This window comes from Onychomys torridus, chromosome 1, assembly GCF_903995425.1.
Source record: "Onychomys torridus chromosome 1, mOncTor1.1, whole genome shotgun sequence".
NCBI classification, from domain to species: Eukaryota; Metazoa; Chordata; class Mammalia; order Rodentia; family Cricetidae; genus Onychomys; species Onychomys torridus.
In genome coordinates, this window is record NC_050443.1 from 18,960,976 (window position 1) to 18,984,596 (window position 23,621).

The 23,621-nt window shown below is 43.6% G+C and overlaps 1 protein-coding gene across 1 annotated transcript in view; it reads right to left on the reverse strand.

Annotated features, from left to right (window-relative positions):
- Positions 1-10,802: 10,802 nt before the first annotated feature.
- The window catches only part of Vstm2b (V-set and transmembrane domain containing 2B), a 29,517-nt gene continuing 16,698 nt past the window's right edge, over positions 10,803-23,621 (reverse strand). The window contains exon 6 of the mRNA XM_036167310.1: positions 10,803-11,016. Within this exon, the coding sequence (XP_036023203.1) occupies positions 10,928-11,016 (89 nt within the window). The 3' untranslated portion in view covers positions 10,803-10,927. The remainder of the gene's footprint in view (positions 11,017-23,621) is intronic.

A 23,621-nucleotide genomic window follows, 5' to 3' on the forward strand; every position in this document is an offset into this window, starting at 1 on the left:
AAAGGCAAGTCTCTATCTTCCAGGTATTGGGGTCCTGTAGACTTCCACTTTAGTGGATGCCCTAAAGGGCTGTCCTTATCTCAAGATCGTTTGCATATGACCTTCCATGTGAATTTCCCCTTTGAAACTTTTTTTGTTATTTTTGTTTTGTTTTTTTTTTTTATTTTTAAAGACATGATCTTGAGATATATATATAAAATGCTTTTCCTGAGCTCACAGCACTCCTCATGCTTCAGACTCTTGAGTGCTGTTAACTAGAAGCATTTGTGGCCACATCCAACCTTCCCTTTTATTCAAGAGAATCAATGATGTGAGTGGACAGCTCAGGAACAAGCCAGGACAGAGTTTCCTGACTTTTTCTGTGGTTTTATGGATTTAATTCTCTAATTTCTATTTTGTAGCAAGTGTCACTGTAGCATTCAGGCACCATGCATCTGTTCAATAAAGAAAAATCAATTGCTGAAAATACTTCCTATTTGATAGATCATTTCCTTGTCTTTGCCTAATAAAATTTAGGGAGGAAATGGCAAATACCTTGTTTACTTGACTGGTTCTAGTTTTCCACACAATCCCCAGGTTGCTCTGGTTCTTTGTGGAATCTCTATAGAGTAGCCTTGTTCTCTTGTCTCCTGTGGGTCTCTGTGCACAGAGCAGCCTGGCTCTGGCAGGGAGAATCCCAACATTTGTTTTAGAGTTTTTCTTATTGTTTCTAATCTGTGGCTTATCCTCTGTATCCACACATATGTCTCCACCCACCATGACAGGTGCCCTGTGGTTCATGTGGCACCATCTCTCCCAGGATTCTGGAATCACTCAGCACACACAACTCTCTGTGGCTGACTCACTTGAGCATATGCTACACGTCGTAGCCCTTGTCCAGCTTTTATTTGTGTTCTTGATCTGCTTCTTAGATTCTTCACACAGGCTGCTTTTGGCTCAGACAACCAAAGATTTTCTGAGCTTTGTCTCCACATTTCAAGACACCTCAGAAAGCAATCCATAAGGTTGCCACTTCTGGTTTTGCCCAAGTGACAGCAGCTTTGGTTGTAGGGAAAGCTGGCTGCTTGTGTGTCTAATAGAACTTTCAAAATGGGGGGAGGGTGGTGGCTTGTGATGGTGTATCATCTCAAATGACATTTTAACTAAGCTAAAGTGCTCTAGGTGAGCACTGTCATCCTTCCTCCCCAGGTACCCCATCACAATTAATTAGTTCTCCTGAGTTCCATCTGAATTCATTACTGAGTTCACTGCAATTCAGCTTCAATTCTAGCTTACTGTCTTTAGTCTTCTTCATAGATTCTCAGTTTCTTTCTTTCATGGTAGAGAGGGAAGGTGTCTCACAGTCAGCTATGTTTCCTGTTTAGGAAGTCATAATCTGGGTGATGGATGAATGCATGTAGCTCTGCCCCAGCTCTCCACAGCATTATGTGCCCATGTCTCCCATGGTTGCCACCTCTCTAGTTCTTTACCCACAGTTTGGAAGGACGGTATGGTACATGATCACCCATCACAGTTGATGCCTTAGCCTCCCCACTTAAGAGATCTGCTTGGTGCCACATTGAGCCACTCAGGAAGTATGACTGAAAGTGTTATTCCTAGACAGTGTCTTCCACAGAGTAAGTGTGCTTCTGAGAGCAGGTGGAGGGGAGCAGATTTACAATTAGATCTTATATTTGGATGTGTGCAAAAATGTCTTTTTAGAATTAATTTTACTATTTTCATCTCATTACAGAAATAATACATTCTTTTTACAGAATAGACAGACCTTAACCAGGCATTAAAGTCCACATGATCCCATCTGCCTGCAAAACATAACTTTGTGATGATATATTGTATACCCTAATAAAATTTTCCTGAATATCAGAGAAGAGAACAAGCTACTAGATTAAACATAGAGGTCAGGCAGTGTTAGCACAGATGTTTAATCCTAGCATTCGGGAGGGAGAGATCTGTCTGGATCTCTGTGAGGTCAAAGCTACCCTGGACTACATGAGATTGATTCAGTCTGAGAGAGAAACAGAGCCAGGCAGTGGCAGCACACACTTTTAGGCCCAGTACTTGGGAGTCACATGCCGTTAATGCCAGCCTTTGTTACCAGTGTTAGGGAAGCACACATGTCATTAATCCTAGCGCTAGGAAGGAAGTCATATGGCTCGGTGAAGAAAGGTATATAAGGCCCAAGGAGACAGGCATTAAAGTGTTTTCAGCTGGAGGCACTTTTGGCTGAGGACTCAGAGGCATTCAATCTGAAGATACATGGAGTTGGCAAGGTGAGATGTGGCAGTGACTTGTTCCTTTGTCTCTCTGATCTTTCAGCATTTACCCCAATATCTGGCTCTGTGTTTTTTATTATAAGAATTTATTTTTATTAGAATTTATTAGAATTTGTGCAACATAACTTTTTATTTTTCTTTGAGGCTGGGGCTAAAAGCCAGGGATTTGTGTATACTTGGCAGATGTTCTAACATTTACCAACACTCCCAGGCCAAAACATAAATTTTAACACCTTGGTGTGTAGACATATAAATCTGTGTGTGTGTGTGTGTGTGTGTGTGTGTGTGTGTGTGTGTGTGTGTGTGTGAGAGAGAGAGAGAGAGAGAGAGAGAGAGAGAGAGAGAGAGAGAGAGAGAGAGAGAGTGTGTTTCTCTTTTGGGATTCAGGTCCATTTTAAAACATGTTGTTGAAGAGTGCTCTTCAGAGGAACTGTGGAGTGAATCCTTTGGGAGGGTAATAAATCAAACCCCAGATTTTTTGTGCTATTGGTTCAAGTAAGACCTAGAAATCATTAACTGTTTGCAAGGTTGGGGGTATTGAGGGTGTCTCACAATCTAAGAATGTCTGTATCTTTGTCTCTTCTTCCTTCTATTCACCCATCTACCCATCTGTTCACTCTCATCCATCCCCACCCATCTACCCTCACTCATTAATCTACCTACTCACCCCACCTATCTACCCATCCATCCACCCACCCACCATCCATTGATGCATGTGTGTATCCATCCATGTACTCCAGCTATAAATCAATTGGTCTATCAATTTATCCATATACCTATCAGTGCATGCATTCATCCATCAGTTATCATTTATTAGCTAGTCATGTACTTCTCCATTGAATATTGAAAGACTGACATGAAAATCCCATGGGAAAAGGCAGGCTGGCTGATTGAGAGCCTCCTCGGGGAGTCTCATGCATGCAGTGCGCATACTTACGGCATTCACCAATGATTGGATTACACAGTAAAAGATTAACATCCTTGCTGCACAAATTAAAAATGCTTTATTATTTGTAGCATGGAGTGGGCCAGCTAAAGATCAGGCATCTTCTCTTTGAACAACATAATTGAATACCTCTCATCCTGAACCCCTTGCTATATTGATTTGAATTAATTATTTGTGCATTTGTACTCACCTGGCTTCCCCAGTCCAGGAGTGCCCCTGCAGTGCAACACTGCACAGCCACCATGCCTCCAGCCACCACCCCTAGTCTGAAAGTGTTGGCACTTCTAAGCACAATGGAATCAGATTTTGCTGATAAAGGAGAGACGTTCTTGTAAAACTGACATCCTATTAGATGGGAATTAGCGTTCTGAAACATGAATGTGGATTGCCTTAGCTAAAAGCATCCATTCATTAGGTTAGGGTTTGGAGACGCTGCAAGAGGTGGCAGTGGGAGGGACTGAGGGCTGAGGAAGCCAGGCTCAAATAGCCATTGCCTAGACTTTTGCCATTTAGAGAACAGAAATCTGTTGAGCTGCTCATGGGAAGTCCACCAGCTTGGTAGATACACTAGCAAATTGTATTGTAGACATTCTTACTGCAGTCTCTTTTCCAAAGCCAAACAGAAAATTTGTATTTTGTAATTTACCCAAAGAACTATTCATGAAAAAAAGTAAGTTAACATTTTCAAGGAAAATGGAAACTTAGGTCATCTGCCATCCAGGTTCACTTTGTTGATGTCTTCTTAAAGGGAAAACAGGACACATGTTGTTTTGAAAACACCGATTACTGGTTCAGGCTGAGAGTTAACTTAAACCTTTGACTTCAGCCTTCTTGGAGGAGAACTCTGTTTGGCTTCCCTGTCACCTGGCCATGGAAAGCCACTAGAATGGCCACATCCAACAGGGATTGTGGAGGTGAAAGATGGAATGGAGACTGGTCAAAGCACACGTTCTCATGTCTACAGGTGCTGGGACCATGTGCCTGCATGAGGCAAGAGGGTCACACTCTGAGTGACAAGCTCTCAGGGAGCCCGGAGACAGTTTTGCAGTGGTGTTGCTTGGCACCTACCAATTGTCACCAAGTACAAATGTAGATACCATGTGCTTGTGTATTATGAGCCAGAGAGCTGGATTTTTACATGAGAGTGCCTAGTGTGATAAGACAATAAGAAAACTCGCTATTGCATGCCACTCAAAATGTCCTGTGAGTCAGGTGCGGCATGAGAATGTCCAGTTTTCAGGTATAGGTCAGAGATGGAATTGGAGGTAAATTTGTCTTGAGCATGCAGTTGTTACTGTGTGCCACACAGGGCCCCCTCAAAGAAATGTTATTCTTCCTTTGTTTCAGGTTCACCTTTACAGACAAGATCTGTCACTCACTGTCATGTTTATGATGCCATGTTGTTGTTGCTCTGCCTGTGACCTCATTCATTCACTTAGTAATTTTTTTTTTTTTGAGACAGGGTTTCTCTGTGTAGCCTTTCACCTTTCCTGGAACTCACTTGGTAGCCCAGGTTGGCCTCGAACTCACAGAGATCCACCTGGCTCTGCCTCCCGAGTGCTGGGATTAAAGGCATGCACCACCACCACCTGGCAGTCTTTTTTTTTTTTTTTTAAGATTTATTTTATTGTACATACAGTGTTCTGTCTGCATGTGCCCATTCAGGGCAGAAGAGGGCACCAGATCTCATTTACAGGTGGTTGTAAGCCACTATGTGGTTGCTGGGAATTGAACTCAGGACCTCCGGAAGATCAGTCAGTGCTCTTAACCACTGAGCCATCTCTCCAGCCCCAACTTAGTAATTTTTGATAATGCAATAAGTATCCACCTCTCATCCTAAAAACCAAAGTCTTGATTCTCACCTGTGTCTACCTGTGGGCTCCTTGTCACCCTGCATCTCTCATCTGAGTGACCATCTCGACCACTTGCTTCTTAAGACAGTTTTAGTTACATATTTTCTTGAAAAATATACTTATTCTACATCATTTATTTATCTCCCTCTCTCTCTCTCTCTCTCTCTCTCTCTCTCTCTCTCTCTCTCTCTCTCTCTGTGTGTGTGTGTGTGTGTGTGTGTGTGTGTGTGTGTGTGTGTGTGTGTCATGGCACACATTCAGAAATCAGGGGACAACTTTTGGGAGTTTTTTCCTTCTACTGTAGAACTCTGATCATCAGGCCTGGGGCAAGTACCTTTTACCCACTGAGCCATATAGCCAGCCTATCTACCCCTCTCTTTATCTGTCTTTCTCTATCATCCATCATCTCTCTCTCATCTATCAGTCATATATCTATCCACTCATCCTTAACTGTCTGTTTTTTGATAATTTATTATCTATTATCTCTATGTCTGTATATATCTGTCTGTCTTCTCATCTATTAATCATTGGTCTATCTACTATCAATCATGTATCTAGCATTATCTAGTATGTATGTATGTATGTATCATCTGTGTATGATACATATCAATCTTATCTTTTCAATACAATCAATCTTATCCTTTCTTCCATCTATTACATATTGGGTGTCTGTTGGCTTTGGCTCAGTTTTTCATTGTTTGGGACTTTCTTTTTTTTCCCAGTTACCAGATGGATGCTGAGGTTCAGTGTTTGGATCCTTATACCATGTGGTATTCCATCATAAAAATATTCTACAGCATCCATTCACTGTCCTGCTTACAGGCACTTATTTCCAGGTTATATGAAAAAAACTTTTATAAGATCTTGGTATACATATCCAAAGCTTGATACTCAGACATGAAATCTTTGGGTCAGAGTGTGTCTGCAAGTTCAATTTTAATAACCAGTGTCCAAGATCTCCCTGATGTGTTTGTACCAAGTCATGCCACAGTTGATCCTCAGTGATCTTGTGGATGGACCCATGTTCTCTTTAACACTTGGCACTGTCACAGTTTTAAAGTTTTAATAATTAACTGGGCATGGTCATTGTAGTTCTGGTTTGCTTTTTTTTAAAATCACTATTCAGACTGAATGCATTTATGTTTGCTGTCCCTGTTTTACTTCCATGACAGGGTGGTTCATGTGTTTTATCTATTTTTCCATTGGCTGTGTATTTCTTACGAAGTATGTGTGTGTGTGTGTGTGTGCCTGTGTCTGTATGTCTGTGTCACAGTATGGCCTCAGCTACAATGAGGTAGACCAGGTTGGCTAGGAACTGACACTGATCATCTTGTCTGCCTCCAAAATGATGGGGTTGCAAGCAAGCTCCACAACCTCCAGCTAATTTTGACTTTCTTTGTAGTGGCTGTGAATAAACTAACACTCTTAGATCTAGTGCAGTCAAAACTGTCGACTAGCTGGACACTGTCAACTAGCTAGACATGATGGCATATACCTATAATCCCAGTAGTCAGGAGGCTGAGACAGAAGGATCATTTCAAGTTTGAGGCCAGCCTAGGCTTGTCTCAAAAACAATAAACAAACAAAAAAGCTATTTACCTATAAGCAATTAGTATCCTTTCTTTTCCCTGTTTCTAATACAGAGTCTTCCTGTGTAGCCTAGGTTGGCATCAAAATTTAGATCCTCCTGCCTCAGCCTTCTGAATACCATCTGTGTTTTCTTCTAAGAGTTTTCTTATTTTAACTCTTGGAAAACATTGAGTGCAGGCAACATTGAACTCCTGGTTGTTTTGTTGTTGTTGTTTGATGGTGGTTGGTATGGTTTTTTTATTGTTGTTGTTTTGGGTTTTTGTTGTTGTTGTTGTTGTTTTCCTAGGGTTTTTTTCCTTTGATAGTTGGTGGTAGATTTGACTTGGTGTGAAGTCATGTTTTTTCTTACTTGAAATATGCTTTTGGTGCCCATGGGTTTCTGTTATTTAAAAGAGCTCACCACTGTTGGTGTTTCTATACTTTGCCTCATGTTGTGCCTGCAACCACAAAATAGGGAGGTCTCTAATAAAGATCTTTCTCTTATTCTAGTAAAGGCATTCTCTTATTCTCAGTGGATGGTCTTGGTTCTTGGCTGAGGACAGCAGGGATCCCTGCAGGGCAGCAGTGTGACTGCACAACGTCTGGGCATTCAGGCTGGCTGGAGTTTCCCTGTGCAGATGTGCACATGAGCACAGTGCAGACACATGCATGAACTATGTGGATATGCTGAGCTTCTTGCCATGTCCTTTGGACATGCTGGTGGAATCAGAGCATTCATTGTCAACAAATGTAATTTGAGGAGGGTTCCTAGCAAAGCTATAGTGGTTAAGCCTCACCCAGAAGCATCAGAAACCCATTTGATCTGAGCACAGTAGCCCCCATGTGGCCCTGTTTATTGCATTTGAACCAAGGCCCACCTTGTACAGGTAAGGCAGACCCTATGTCCTCTGCGTCAGAGCTGCATCTAGGAACATGGAATTAAGCTAAGAGTAGAATTTGTAATGTTACTGTATTTGATCATATCACTCGAAGAATTTCTGTTCTTCCTGCCAAGGACAAGCTTTTGAAAGACTGATTACTGCCTAAGAACAGGAGTAAGTTGGCCCTTGGGAGGTACTACCAACCAGCATGTAACCTTTATCAGGACTGCAGAATTCAGGGCTTTCCCCAGGCCTAGGGCATGTAGACCTCCCCATCCTATTTGCTTCTTCTCCCAGGCTCAACCTGTGACTCTCGTTCTTCCTCTACCTCTAATTATAAAGTAATTGTCAAACCAACCTCCAGAGTTCCAGTTGGACCCTGGAACCCAAGCAGATTGGGTACTATTTATAGGTTGAGACCAGAACACCCCACAACCCAAGTGTGCTTGTCACATAGAAATAAGTTATATTGTCCTTGGACCCTACTCATGCCTGTCTATGTCTGAAACCAAATACGAAGAGGACAAGGGGTATGGCAGTGAGTTTTGTGGATTTCCAGTTTGGGTGGATCTTGTCTTTCCAGGTTTGTTTGCTTAATGTCCATCTCAGTGCAGGTTGTGCTTCTGTCTTCCTGGAAAGATGCAGGAGGGGCACAGCTCACAAGTCTGCACTGTGAATCTGCAGGTGCACACTTCTCCCTTAGTGCCCGTGGTGAACCAGTAGGACCCAACATACAGGGCCCAGGGCTTTGCTTTTGTTTCCTGCTTGGCCAGAGCTTCTGTATGAGTTCTTTTGTCCTGTTGCCAGAGAGTACTTCCTCCATATTCATGTCATTTAGTTCTTAGAGCATCCAACAATTGTTCCTGTTGACTTGCTATAGCTTTGGCCAGGTGTTCAGGTTGACCGCCATGCTAGAAGATGAAGTATTTATCCCTCTTTCTGTTCCAGGTACCACTTTTTTATTGTTGTTGGTGGTGGTCTGGTGTTTGTTTGCTTGTTTGTTTGTTTGAGACAAGGTGTGGCTGGCCTGGAACTCTCCTTCCTTAGCCTCTTGAGTAGTAGGATTAAAGGCATGGATCAGCACACCTATCTCTAGGGTGCTTTGAGAGCCCATGAGAGCAGTGCCTCCACAGGCCACCTACCTCTCTTTCTCATGCCCATTACACCAGAGTGGGAACTCAGCAGCGACTTGGCTTACTTCATGTGTGCAGCAGGATCTGGCTTTGTTGATGGGGGCAGATTTTCTGAAGTCCAACCCTGCACTGGTCATCTGGCACATCACCCTGTCTCTAACACATGTCTCTCTATTCAACCTGGCATCTGAGAAATGCCTTTTTCTCTTCCCAAGCACAGAGGGCTAAGATGTACAGTGATATTAGCCAAGTGCTGTGTCGAGTTCACTGTAAAAACAAATGATCTTTCTGGGAATAATCACTATCCACCAAACAAAAGGGTTAAATTTGCATCTCAATTGGTGTTGATCAATAAAAATGAAAGGTGGAACAGCCTGATGTATCCACCCGAAACAGTGGTCCTGAAGATTTTTTCACATAGCATCCAGTATATCAGCTTCATGCAAGGGTCTCTGCACATGTGGGACTTTCCAAACATGATATTTATCTTTTCTCTTACCTAAGCAATTGATCATCTAAATGCTGAACTTGTCAAGATAGGCAGGATTGTAGTAAAGTAAAAAGCAGACCCCCCAAAAGTCACTGAGTTGGAATAAGCTCATTCCTCATCAAACCCTATGTCTATCACTACTGCCCAGCAGATGAGGTGCTGCTTATCAGTTATTAGTGTCCCATAATTACATGTGTGTGTGTGTGTGTGTGTGTGTGTGTGTGTGTTGCTATTTTGAATGTTCCTGTTGTCATACTGGAGGAGAGTGCTTCAGAGAGTCTTCCATCAGCAAACAAGTATCTTGGATGAACCCATTCTTCCTGTAGGTGCTGGGTGCTTGTGGCCCCACCTGCTATTGGATGCTAGAAAATGTTGACAATACATGATGAGTCAGAGGAGACAGGAAGAATTTGGTAAGTAATACTGACAACTACACATATTGAACCATAAGTTAAACCAAGCACAGTGACTTACACCTATATTCCCAGCATTTAGGAGACATAGGAGGCAAAAGAAGCTTACAAGTTCAAGGCCAGCCTGTGCTACATGGGAGTTTCAGGCTAGCCTAGGTTATAGTGTGAGATCTTCTCATTTGAAGAAAAACATGACATTCAAATAAACAAACCAATCCAAAACTAAAACAAAACAAAACCCCAAAATAAACAACAGTTGTAAAAGTCTGGCTATATTTTAAACAAACAACAGGTCTGGGTATTTAATGGAATTCTGTCATGAAATGAGTAAAAAATAGCTCCCAGGGCATATCAGTGTCTCTGAGACAAGCAACCTACTCTCAATCTCACAGATTTCAGAGGCTAAAAGCCATCTGTAGATACAAGATAAGAAAGTACAGGTGACTATCCATCTCTCTTTGAGGATCACTAAAGCTGGGATCAGTACAGGCTGGTATATAAGCTCACAGTAGGTAAGTGCACCTCAGATCTTCTGAAGGCCAGAGGAGAAGGCTGGCTCTTGGCTTACACAGTAGCTCTCTCCCTTTCAGGATTCATTCTTACTTCTAGGAAGTTCCTTGTCCCTTGGCTGGCTGGCAGGTACTCTTGTCTGCTCACTGAGGCCTAGACAGGTAACCTTGACTGCCTTCCATGTGGGGGATATTCAAGTGGTGTCTGTGAAGAGGAGGTCATAGTGTCTGGCTGCAGCAGGCACTGAATCTTGAAAGTCATACACAGCTTTAGAAAAATCTATTTAAAAGTTTTTTTTATTCAACTGTTATTCAGTAATATACAGTAGAGTTTATAAACAACTATACCCTTGTTTCCAATCTTTATTTAAAAATAAATATTATTGACAGTGACTTTTAATTATGATGTTTCTTTTTAATCAAAATTTCTCCAAAGAAATAATTTAATAAAGAAAATCCCCCAAAGAAAATGTAAATTCAAAAAAATTTCTAAACACAATAATCTCCTAAAAATATTTTACTTTGTCAGAAAGGCTTTGACTTGACATTTTTTTTTAACATATTATCCTCAAAGTACCTGCTCAACAGTTCGTGCAAAATGAAGATTCAGAGGGAATGTGAAGGAAAGAAAAATATATTGTACATTGCCGTGGAGTACTCAGCACCCCATGCACACTGCACGGCCTGCACTCCATCCTATTTGGAAACTTGTTGCATTATTTTAAGTCTTCTAAATTTGTATGACTTCCCCAAAAATATGATTTATTTATTTCTGTGTGGACTTCTTCATGCTTCCCTTGGTCCCTGTGTCCATGTGGCAAGGTGTCCTCCCCAGGGTGCCTACTGAGGTTTTATGGCTGTCAGTGTCCCAGCAGTGGGTGTAGGAACTTATGCAGAGCTAACAAGAGCAGAGACAGCAGAGGGTCTGCACTGTAGCCAGGGACAGTACCTATAGGTGAAGAGAAAACAGACAGTTAACTGGATTCCTGATAACCTGGAACACTGAGGCAGACCAGAGCCAAGGGAGGCTTCTGAAACCACAGTAGCCAGCTGGAGGCTGCCATGGCTGCTTCAGCTTAAGGATGGAGCCAACTGTGGTCAGACATAAATGCCCTTGCCCTGAGGTCGATGTGCTAGACTGCAGTTCAGAAGTCCAAGCCATTGTCTTATTTCACTAAAAACAACTAGCTTCTTTTGTCTTCAGCACAATTTTTCCAACTGTCCTGGAAATGAAGGCTCACCTCCCCCACCTCCTCCATGAAGATGCCACATCCACACACAGTTCCAGCTTCCATGCAACCTCTCCAAGCTCCTGCCTAGATGGCACAGCTCAGCATCCACACAGGTCCTGTTTTGGGTGGTTTCTGTGTCTGAGTCTTCCTTCCATAACCAAGCTGTCAAGCCACTTTTTGAGGTGGGGAACTTAGTAATCACAGGCTGTTATGGGTGGATACCCAAGATCCCACATATTTGGCCCCACACTGTCTGTGTCACATCCACCTCTTTCTCCAGTGCCTGGGTGCCTGGTCTGCCTCTGGGCACTAACCGTATGCATGTCTTCATCCCACCTCCTCTGGACCACTGCTTGGCTTCTTGCCTGTTCTTAAAGTGTCCAGATGTTGCAAAGACCTCCCTGTGTAGCCAGGAAAAGCCCATCCAAGAGCTCTGGGCTCTTGAGCTGCAAAATATCCTGCTCCTCCTGGGCTTCCCTGCTCCTCTGACTTAGTGCTGGGAGACACCACTGCTGAATGGGATCCTGTATATTTCCCCTGAACTCCCAGCAGTCTGGTCTGCAACTCTACACCCAGGAGGGTTGTGGGAGGCTCTTCGTTGGTCAACACCAGATTTACAGAGAGTGTGGAGACTTTGCAAAGCTGCCTGCCCTAGCTGCTGCTAGGGCAGCTGTGTCCCTCTTGCTTCCATTAAGTCAGATGAGGGCTTCTCCAACAAGGCTGGGCCTGAATGTTTGTAGTACTATCAAGCTTAATGGGTAGAAATACTGTCAATCCTTTTCTTTCCTTTTAGTTTTTGATATTAGTCTTTTTTTAGAATTTAATATATGACACATTATATAATTATGAATTTATATAATTTCTACCCCTCCCTTCTCCCCCTCCAACTCCTCCAGTGTAGCCCACCTACTTCCTCCTCTCAAATTCATGACTCCTTTAATTATTACTATCCTTGTGTGTTGGTGTGTTTGTGTGTGTATGTGTGTGTGTGTGTGTGTAAGAGAGAGAGAGAGAGAGAGAGAGAGAGAGAGAGAGAGAGAGAGAGAGAGATGCTGAGTTCATATGTTTAGGGCTGACCACTTGGGATTGCATAGCTGTTAATGGGCTCATCCTTGGTGAAGACTGATTCTCCCTCTCCTAGAAGCCATTAATTCCCTATCTCTGTTAGCGTCAACTGGTGTTGCCATTGTGTAGGTCTTCTTTAAGCAGCCATATTGTTGAGATTTCATGAGTGTAGTTCCTTATTATATATAGAAGACACACTCTTAAGCAGGCATCCTGGTCCTCTGACTCCTACAATCTGTCTGCCTTCTTTTCTGAGATGTTTCCTGAGCCTTGTGTTGTAATTAGTTTTTTTTTAATTAATTCATTTAATTAGCATCCAAAATAATAGACTCAATATAATCAAGACTTCAGCATACATATCTTCATCAGACTTTGCTCATGTACAGCCCCATTATCACATCTCACCCTATCTCCACTCCTGCTGGTCTCCTTTCCTAATAGTACCCCTTCTATTTTCATCACACATGGAGACACACACACACACACACACACACACACACACACACACAGAGAGAGAGAGAGAGAGAGAGAGAGAGAGAGAGAGAGAGAGAGAGAGAGTTTTAAATCTAGAAAGACATAAAGACAGAATACTTGTCTTTCTGAGTTTGGCTTATTTTGCTTAACACAATGGCTGCCAATTCCATATACTTTCCTGAAAATATAATTTCATCTGATTAAAATTCTAATGTCTTTATATAAAACCCCATTTTCCTTATCTAGTCTGAAAACCTAGGCTAGTTTTGTATCTTTGTAATTGTGGCTAGCGCAACAGTAAACATGAATGCCTGAGTGTGGTATACTGGCCTCCAGGTGCATACCTAACTGTGATGTAACTTGATCTAGCCCTCATTTTTTTTTTTTTTTTTGTCCAACACATTTCCCCTACTCCATAATCTAGTTTGCTCTGTCTGCAACTGTGTATGTCCTGCAACTCATTGTTCTGTGCCTTTTCTCTCCTTAATTAAAAAGGACCTGAAGAGATGATCCAATCAGAAGCTCCGTGACTCCAGCTGTTCATGTATGGGCTGGTGCTGGCTCACACTGTGGGTTGAGAAGAAGGCATGCTCTCCTTGTGTCCAGTCTTTCCAGAGCTGCTATTTCTTTTCACACCCTTAACCCCAGCTAAGAAGTCCATCCAGGACCCCATCCAGACTCACTAGCCTTCAGATCTGAATTTCCAAGTCTTCCTTCCTGGCCTGGCAAAATTTGTCCACTCTGCCTCTGGCCATCATCAGCAGAGAAAATCAAAGACTTCAATCCATTTTGCACATCCTCATTGTCACAAACTGCTAGGAAGATGGATGCAGTGATGGGTGAGCTGATGGATGGCTAGAGGTCTGGGTGGAATTCACAGAGGCTCTTGGGCACATGGACAAAACAGTCTGAACAGTAGGACAGGGGACAGTGGTGCTTCTTAAACACATAGCTTGGGAGATTAGACAACTAATGCCTGTACTTTGATCTTTACACTCTTGCAAATCCTAGCACTGAGGCAGGCTCAGGTGACAGTTACAAACATGAGAGGTATCTGAAAGCAGTTGGGCTCAGAATTTCAGACCATCAAGTAGCAGCCATAAAATTGGCCAATGGGCATGTAAGCCAGGCAGGGGATGGCTGGCTGGGTGGTACTGTAAGAATAAGAGAGGTAAAGAGAGATTTAAACTTGCCTTCAAGTACCCCCTTGAATGGTACTGTCACTATTACAGTATCACTTGCTTAAGTTTAAAAGTTTGCAGACTGAGGACACAGCTCAGTGGTCCATAGTGTGCATGAAGCCCTGAGTTCAATCCTCCATGCAAAAAGCAGCTTGATACTCTGTGCTGGGCCAGAGATAGAAGTGTCAGGGACAGGAGGACCACATGGTAGCTGCCTAAAGCAATGCCTATGCAAGACAGAGATCAACATCTGTGGGGTCTATAAAGTCGGATGTCTGCTTGGTGGCTACAAGGGTTTCTAAGCCTAACCCTGTTGTTAACAGCCCCCTTCAACTCTCTGGGTCTTGTAGCATATGCCATAAAATTAGTGTATGTCTGGCTTGTGTCACTAGTCTGGCGTTTAAGCAGTTTCATAGAGATGGGCTGCAGAAATGACCACAAGAAGCCTTCTTCCTCTCCAGCATGCACATTCTGTGATAGTGTCCCCCTACGTGACCTGTTATAGACAGTGGAATATCACTTTTAGAAAGAGCTGTCTAAGCCTGAGTCAGCCTTCTGAAGACTGAGGGTCATGAAATGTCCTAGATAAGGTCCCTCTAGACCAATCAATCCCCAAGTGAATTGGCACCAACTGCCTAGATGAGCCCAGTGGAGAACAAGTGAGAAACTTCCCAGATGAGCCCAGATAAATCACTGTGTTGTGTAATGACTGTGGTGCTTTGAAAGAAAACGGTCCCCAAAAGGAATGGCACTATTAGGAAGTGTGGTTTGTAGGAGTAGGTGTGGTTTTGCTGGAGGAAATGTGTCACTGTGGAGGCAGGCTTTAAAGTTTCATATATGCTGAGACACCCAGTGTCTCAGTTCACTTCCTGCTGCCTTTGGATCAAGATGTAGAATTCTCCAGCACCATGTCTGCCTCCACACAGCCATACTCCCCACCACTATGCTCCCCGCCATGATGATAATGGACTAAACCTCTGAAACTGTAAGCTGCCACCTCAGTTACATGTTTCCCTTTATAAGAGTTGCTATGGTCATGGTATGTCTTCACAGCAATAAAAACCTAAGACAATGACCATGTCACACCAAAGTCATTGAGTTTTAAGGTCCTCTGTCACACAGCAAAAGACATCCCATACAACATATAAACAAAAGCAGTCCAGATAGTCAATGTCATGCAAGCAGAGGTTTCAGAAAAAGCCAGTGTAAGCCAGGTGTGTTAGACACACTTGCAATCCCAGTGCTCAGGAGGACCAGCCTGGGCTACATAGTGAGACCTTGTTTCAAAAACAAAACAAAATAAACAAAAAACAGGATCTAGGAATAGATCTCAGAGAGATAGCACTTACCCAAATGTACAGGGCCTTGGATTTAATCCCCAGCATCGCATAAATAAATATTTACATAACATTTTATAGATGGATGGATGGCTCAGCATGCAGAGGCACTTGCTTGAAAGCCTGGCAACCTATGTTCAGTCCCCCAAACCCATATAAAAGTAGAAGGAGAGAACCAACTCTACAAATAAGACTTTAAAAGGACCATCTTATCTAAATAGGGCTGAAGAGCTAATTTTGTGAGTGCCCTCCCAAGAGGGAACTTTTCCACCATGGGCAAACTGTCTCATCATCTACGTCTTTTTAAAATACCCCTGGATCTTAGTGACCAAGGGGTCACATTATTTGAAGATTTCCTGTTGTGATGTCTAGCACTGAGCCTCCTCTGCATCTGGGGCCTGAGTCTTTACCTCCTTGTCTCCAAAAGGCAGCCAGGACTGCTCACTGTAGCCTGGACTGACAGGTGCAACTCAGCTTGACCCTGCAGGGCATAGGTGGACAATGCTGGGTGGTGTGTTTGGCTCAGCTGGGATGGGTTCACTGCCCTACCTTGTGGCCTCTCTTCTGACATTCCTAGAGCATGGGGCTGGCATGCTGAACAAATCAGATGCTAACAGCTTCTTCATCTATTTTCTCCCTTCCGGAGATGAACCAAGAATAGTTCTAGAGTGCACACAAGTGTATTAGTCATAATACAACTGGAGATTCAGGAAACCCAGGAGGTGAGGGGAGCCCTGGGAAGAAGAATGGGTGATTTATCCTCACCTCAAACTAGCACTTGCTGCTCATTCTTAATGAAAGTGAAGCATCTGAGACCCTGAATCAGGTGCAGTGGCACATAATTCCAGCACATAGGCAGGAGGATTGCAAGTTTCAGGTCAGCCTGGGCTACATACTGAGACCTGAGTCCATGTGTGGGGAAGTGGGCAGGAGTGAAAGAAAGGAGGGGGAGGGGGAGTAAAGAGAAGTGGGAAGTGGAGGACATTGGGAGGTGCAGATAATAAAATATAATAACTAAGAACTGGAAAGAATACAATGGCCAGGAATGTGTGCATGCTTACGTGCACACTCACACACATACACACATGTGCGCACACACACATCTCAGTCCAAGTAGCTTCTGCCTGGGAATTTCATCATTTCTATTTATCCAGCAACAAAAGAATTCTAAAGCCCCATTAGAAAAGTTCATGGAATTGTTAAAACCATTTAATGTTTTAATAAAGAAAAGGAGGAGGCTGTGTCTGGGCTTTCTCTTGTGTAGATTCCAAACCTGTGAATGAAGCTCCCAGGGGAGTTTACAGTGGGATATGAGTTCTCCCCATCAAGGGCTCACAGGACCAAAGCTTTGTTCCCAAGTAGAAGTGTCATTTTGGGAGGTCTTGAAACTTTAGGTGGGAATTGTTGAAGGGAGTGGGTCACTTGTAATGTGTCTTGTGTTCTCTCTTTCCTGTTCACCATGAGTTTGAACAGTCTCACACCACCACATGCTCCCACCATGATGCTGTGCCTCACTATAGGCCCCACGCAACAGAGCCATGGACAGAAGCCTCATGAAATGGAGCCAAAATAAAAATTCCTCCTTTTAAGTTATTCACGTTGGCTATTTTGTCACAGTGACACAAGGCTGACTAACATAGAGAACATTGTGAGGGTGGCATTGGTAGCCACATGTGGGTCTGGGATATCCGGTCTGTGTGGAAGGCTGGGAAACCTCTGACCCAACCACCTATTTCCTGATTCTGCAGGTTGAAGCTGTGGTAGGGCTGGGGAAGGCTGGCCTGCTCAGCAGCTTGCACACACACACACACACCACTCAGCCAGGGCCTTTTCAGGGTTCCTCACAGATTGCCGTTTTTGTTTTTTTTTTTCAGGCCTGGGAAGTGTAACTAGTGTTATGATATGTTGGGTTCAGTAAGCTGGTTCTGGCTCTGGTGGCCTGAAGCTCATTTTGCAAGTTGGCACTGCAGGCTTTGCCTATTTGTGTCTCCCTCTGCAGAACTGTGCAGAATGGGGACACATAGAGTGAAGGCAGATTGGTACTGTCCCATCTCTCACAGGCAAAGACATTCCACCCTTGAGCCTGGCTGTGAAGTCAGGAGGACTCATGGAGTGTATGCCTGCAGATGGGCCCCCTTCTATTGAGCACACTATGGTAACTATAAGCTGCTGTGTACTTTGTGAAGTTCTAACCTGTCTTTTGAACAAAGACTTCTTGGCTAAAAAAGTTAGAGACCCAAGCCATGTACTCTGGATGGGGGCCCTTTGATCGCTCATATTCAATTGTATTGCTTTCTTCGTTTGCAGCTTCTGTGAATGAGACAAAAGGGCTTCCCAAGGAGCAAGCTTGTACTAGAACATCCTCCACTCAAGGCTGGAGAGAGCCCTCCTTTTTTAGACAGCTTTTACCTATTGTTCTCCCTTACATGCTCTGAGGACTCTGCCATTTCAGGTGCACCTGTGCTCCCTCTGAGAGCAGCAGACCCACCCACCCCCACCTCAAGAGGAGAACAAAAAGGACATGGGCAACATCTTAGGCAAGGTCAATGTCACACACCATCCCTTCTTTACATATCATCCAGAAACTGCAGCCAGTGCCAAGGCAGAATCTGTCACTTGAGGAACTGTCCTTCACCCTTCATTGTGATTCCTCACCTCCCCGACTTCCTGCCTCTCTAGTTATAAACCCTATCTTCTGCAGAATCTATTGGCACAGTGAGGGACAAAGTGGACACCTGAGGGTGAAGCCTAGGTTGCAGAAGGGTGCAAAAATAAATAAATAAAATTTAATCTGACATATGAAAATTGAGAGAGTCCTAAACAAATAGATTTTTGGAAAGTCCCAGGCACCAGTACTTCTGCTTTTACTTTTCCACTGAAGCTATCTGCTCTTTTCAGTAGGAATCTCTGAGTCCTTGCCCTCCTAAACCCCCAGCCAGACCCAGGTGAGTTGTCAGAGACCACCCTTGCCTATGTGCAGTGGATTCTTGTGCATCCTTTCTCATTCACATCTATCCCCACACCGTGCCATTTGTTGATGTCCAAGTTCACAGCATCTGAGCCTGCTCTGGCTCAGAACTGAGGAGGAGTCTGGCTTGGATCCCACTAGGTCTGTGCTCAGCTGTGCAGTGGGCTGGGGCAGGTCCCTTCCCTGACATGGGGCTGGCCCTCCTGGCAAGCTCAGTTCTCAGTTCCCCCACTGGGCTCTACACAGGTCCAACTTGCTGCTGAGTGGGAAGATGGCATCATGCAATGCTGCCTCCTCTATTGACATTTTAATTAAAGCCTCTTCATGAATATTTATCTAAAGGGAGCCAGTGAGGAATAATTGAGCACTAAGGGAGTTTGTTTGGGTGGAATTCATTTCTGCCATAAAATTAAATGTGTGCTGGTAAGTGGGGCAAAAACTAGAAGCAACTAACTAATGCTGTTGTGTTTTAAAGGAAATAGGTATCTCTTAGAGAAAAGGCATGAACTGCAGTTGTGCCTTGCTGGTGGTTCCTGCTCACTCATCCTACCCAGGGCCATGAGGCTTCTTGCTTCAGCCAATCCCCTTGCTCCCCATCCTACACAGTGGGAGGAGCCTATCTGCTACTGGAGTATCTGAGTCGCTTTTTATTACTGTAAAAAATACCTGAATGAATAAACTCACGGGAGGAAGGATTCCCTCTAGCTCATGTTTTCAGGGGTGTCAGACCATGGTCCACTGCCTCATTGCTTTGAGGCTGTGGGGAGGTAGAACATCATGGAGAAGTACATGATGGGGAATGTTGCTTACCTCATGGCTGCCAGAAACAAAGAGTGGGGGAAGAAGAAAGCTAGGTGAGATATGCCCTTCAAAGCCATACCCTCAGTGGCTGACTTCCTCCAATCTTGCTCCTCCTCTACTGTGACCAGTTCACGGTGACTTTAGGATGTGGAACCCGTTTTTCCCTTTCATAGATAAGTCCTAGAGTTAGTGACATGTCTACTATTGCCCAGCTGTGGGGAGGTGGTAGAGGGTTATGGGCAGTGGCTTCCTGGAGTCTGTGAATCTTTCAGCTTCCTAGCTGCTGAACCCTCTTCTTAATCCTCTCCAGGAGACAGGTTTTCACCTGCCCCCTTCCCTTCAGTGGATCAAGTTCCAGGTGAAGTAGACTCCCATATGGAGGCTAGTTGTATGCACTCATTTCTCCTGTCCTCATGCCTTCAGGAAGATCATTTTCATTGTCAGGTCCTGCTGCGCCCAGAGGTCCCCATAGATGACTCCAAGGAATCTCTGCCTCTGTCGGATATTGCCTCTGCACTGCCCCCTTGCACAGCTTCTCACCGTATCAACTCTCATCTGGACAGTCTCATTTAGTTTCATCCTCCACGCCCCTCACCCACCTGTCTTCCTGCTCCCAGGAGTTCCTTTCTGGCATCAGGTTAGAGACACACACCCCATTTTATCCCAAGGACTCTAGAGCAAATTCAGTTTCCCCCAGCCTGTGTGTGGGTAGCTGTGGGTGTGTTTGCTTTCTGACACCCTTGTATTCTGCTAGAGGGTGAGTCAAAGAGAGGAGAAACTGTGACTCAACTGTGTGCCTCCCTGTTTCTGCAAACTGCCTGTGCTGTGAGATTCAGTGTTTGTGGGGTGAATAGTTGAACACTCTAATGTGCCCCAGCTGCCCACTGTGCAGCAGTGGCCAGATGCCCATACATAGCCTCCATCTGGGGCTAAGAACCTGTTCTGGATCCCTAGGGAGCCAGGCTTAGTAATGTGACCTTCTAACTGACTATGACTGAGATACATCTCTCATGTACTTCAGACTCATTTCAACTTTTTCTTTCACTCATTTCTTCCTGAATCTGTTCTATCATGCAACATGCATTTTTACAAGCTGTTCCAAGCCCCTTCCATAGAAGGCAGTGCATTGGTGTGTGCAATATATTTGTGGACTTTGTTTATTTCCAAATATATATATGCATATATTATACAAAGTATATGTACATTTTGTGTGTATATATATATATATATATATATGTGTGTGTATATATACATATATATGTATATATATATATATATATATATATATATATATATATATATAATTTGTGCACATATTTTTACATGTTATTTGGACCATATCAACTGTATTTGAATATATTTAAATAATAGAATTGTTTTCTCAAACTAATTAGTACATGTAATCAAAATACCATGACCAGAAGTCTGGCAAGGGATCAGTGCATCTCAGTGGTAGACTACCTGTCCAGAATCCACCAGTGAGGGGCTACAGGTATAGTTCAGTGGTGCAATGCTTGACCAGAATGTGCAAGGTTCTTGATCCCCAGCACTACAATAAATTAACGTGCAAATATAAATGCAGTTATTAGAAATAGAACCAAATGAAGCTGGCAGTGCACAGTAGTTTACAGGGTTCTAAGAAACAGTTGGGGAACACTTGCTCTAGGTTATCTGAGTCTACCTCCCAATGTGAAATGTGGACTTGAGGATGGACTCTGGAGTGTTCATGTGCCCATTTCACTGACTGGGGAGTGGACCTGAGGTGATGGATAAGTGAGTCTGGACCTCCCTAAATCCTCTCACCCAGCTCATTTCCATTAAAGTTGTCTGGTGGTTTTTCTCCTGTTCTGTATTCATGGCCCTTGAGTCAGTGTCCAAGTTTCCCCAGATCAGGCACAGAATGAGTGGACTCTCAATCGTTGCCCATTGCAGGCTGCTAAACAACAGAGGTCTAACTCCAGCCTCCCTATATTTCTTCTCAGAGCCAGGCCTGACACGCACCTAGTATGTGGTATTGCTCCCAAGGCAGAGAAGAAGGTTAGCCCTGTGACAAGAACTATCAACTTTATCAGGCCTATTTCCCCATTTACAACCTTCCTCTGTCTTCTATTTCAGGGATACTTACTTGTTGCTTCTCACTGAGAACTTTCCTTTAGAAACATAATTTATCCAAAATGGTTAATACATTTTAATTGCCCAGGGATAGTGCTTGGAAAATTCTATAACATATGCTCATTAAATAAAATTAGTGTCAATGAACTGCCCAGGATGTGTCATGCATTAAAATACGACTCTAGAATAAAACACTTCATGAAATACAGCCTTGTGTGTTTTCTTGTTACATTAATCTTTAAAGCAAATACAATTAGTTGTTCATCCACTCACCTGGAGACTATATGTTTTAATGTCTGAGAAGACAAACCGACAATATCTTTTGATGACCATCAACAAGTCTGAGGCTAGGCTCTGTTCTCCAGATGTCCAATCACCAAAGGGTACACCTCAACTGTCTCAGAAGGCTCTCAGAAAGCTGGAAGTAATCTGGGGACTAGCTGTACCCAAGCTTTGCCCGTCATATTGTCCTATCCTGTTGTTCAGAGGTAGACAAAGAACATGGACTAGCATGGCATTCTAATTATGCTACTGCCTAGGACCTTTCTTTCTATGGCATCTTTCCTGATACATGTTCCAGAAATTCCTCACCTAGGCTTGTTGGCAGCTGCAATCCACTCATCCTGCAAGGTTCACCTGGTTCCCAACTCACCCATCTTCCCACTCATGTTTTAACCACAGATCCAATTGTCCTTTTGTCTATCCCCTTTCATCCAGCTACACATCCATTCTCTCATCTCTTCCCACCTACCCAGAAACTACTTTTTCCATCCATTTCAACTCACTCATCCATCTATGTATAGCCACCCATGTCCCCTTTACATTCCTCTAAGACCATTACCCATTGTTACAGTGTGGATTTTAAATTCTTCTGCCTCAAAGGCTTGTATATTGAATGTTAGGCTCTGAATTGGTAGATTCATTCATCAAGAGGTGACTGGATCATGAGAGCTCTGATCTGATCAGTGGGTTACTCCATTGATGGATTTGTAATTTGATATTATTGGGAGGGGATGGACATCTTTGGAGGAGGGGTCTGGTTGGAGTTAGGCCACTGGAGGGTTGTTTGGGGGGACTATATATTGTGCAGGCCTCGTTCTTTGTTTCCTCAGTGACATGAAATGAGCAGCTGTGCTCCCACCATAGTGCTCTATCCCACCTTGAATCTACAAGTAACTTGAAACCATGAGCCCCAAACTTTTCTTTATTTAAATTGTTGTTCTGTATTGAGTATTTTTGTTGTAGTGAGGAAAAATACAAGACCTCCTTATACTCATTTACAAATCTCTCTTCCATGTTTTACTACCTACTCATTTTTCTTTCCAGTCCTGATACACTTACCCATTCATTCAACCATGTATCCATCCATCCATGCACCTACGCACCCACCCATCTGTCTTTTCACCCACTCACCTCATCATCCCTTCCCACACAACCATCCTCCTATCCATCATTCCATCCACTCACACTTCCTCATGATCATCCTATCTCATGTCCACCCATTTACACACCTTTATATCAGCTCACCTACCACATACTTGCTCTTCCACCTACCCACTCCACTTCTCATGCAGGCATCCATCCATCTACCTATTTATCTAACTAGCCCACATACTGTCCTCTCTTGGCACTGTCTTCCTCCAGCTACACTGCCCTTCTCTATCTCCACACTGTGGCTAGAGCCATCATCTCCAAAGGATCCTGCCTTGTTCCACCCTGTTTGTTCTGATGCTACAGTCTTCAGAGGAAAGCAAAAGCCCCTGAAGTTTTACATGTTTGTCTTATTTAATCAGTGAACATCCTGACTTCTTGCTTTCTTTGCAAAGCCTGACTAATTCTTTGTCAGACCTTTGAATTTCCTTGCTATATGCTATCACAGGGCACTTGTACATGTTATCCCCACTTCCTGGAAGTCACTATCCTCTCTCTTTACATTGTCAAGTTAAAAACAGTTTCTTTTCTTGGTGAGAGGATGATTCAGAGATTCATCCCATGGATTTGGTGTTTCCGTTGTCCCTCAAGTTCGATGTCCCTCAAGTTATGTTTCTTGTCTTATTTGCAGCGATTACCAGTGCATATCCTGGCATAAGATTCACTTACACCACACGACACTTCCAGCACACACTTTCCACTATGATTCTACAATCCCAAGCCATGAAATAGCCCTTCTTCACCAGCAGTGACAGCCGTGCCCAGGAATGGCTACATGTCAGGGGGCCTTCAGTCCTCCACCTACACTGCCTCACAGTAGCCCACAGTGGCCTGGTGCAGATCTCCTAGTGCCATTTTAAGTTCTTTTACATCCAACTGACTACAAGCAAATACTGAGCCATTTGTCAGGGACTCAGTGCAGCTGGAGATGGCTTATGGGCACAACACACCTC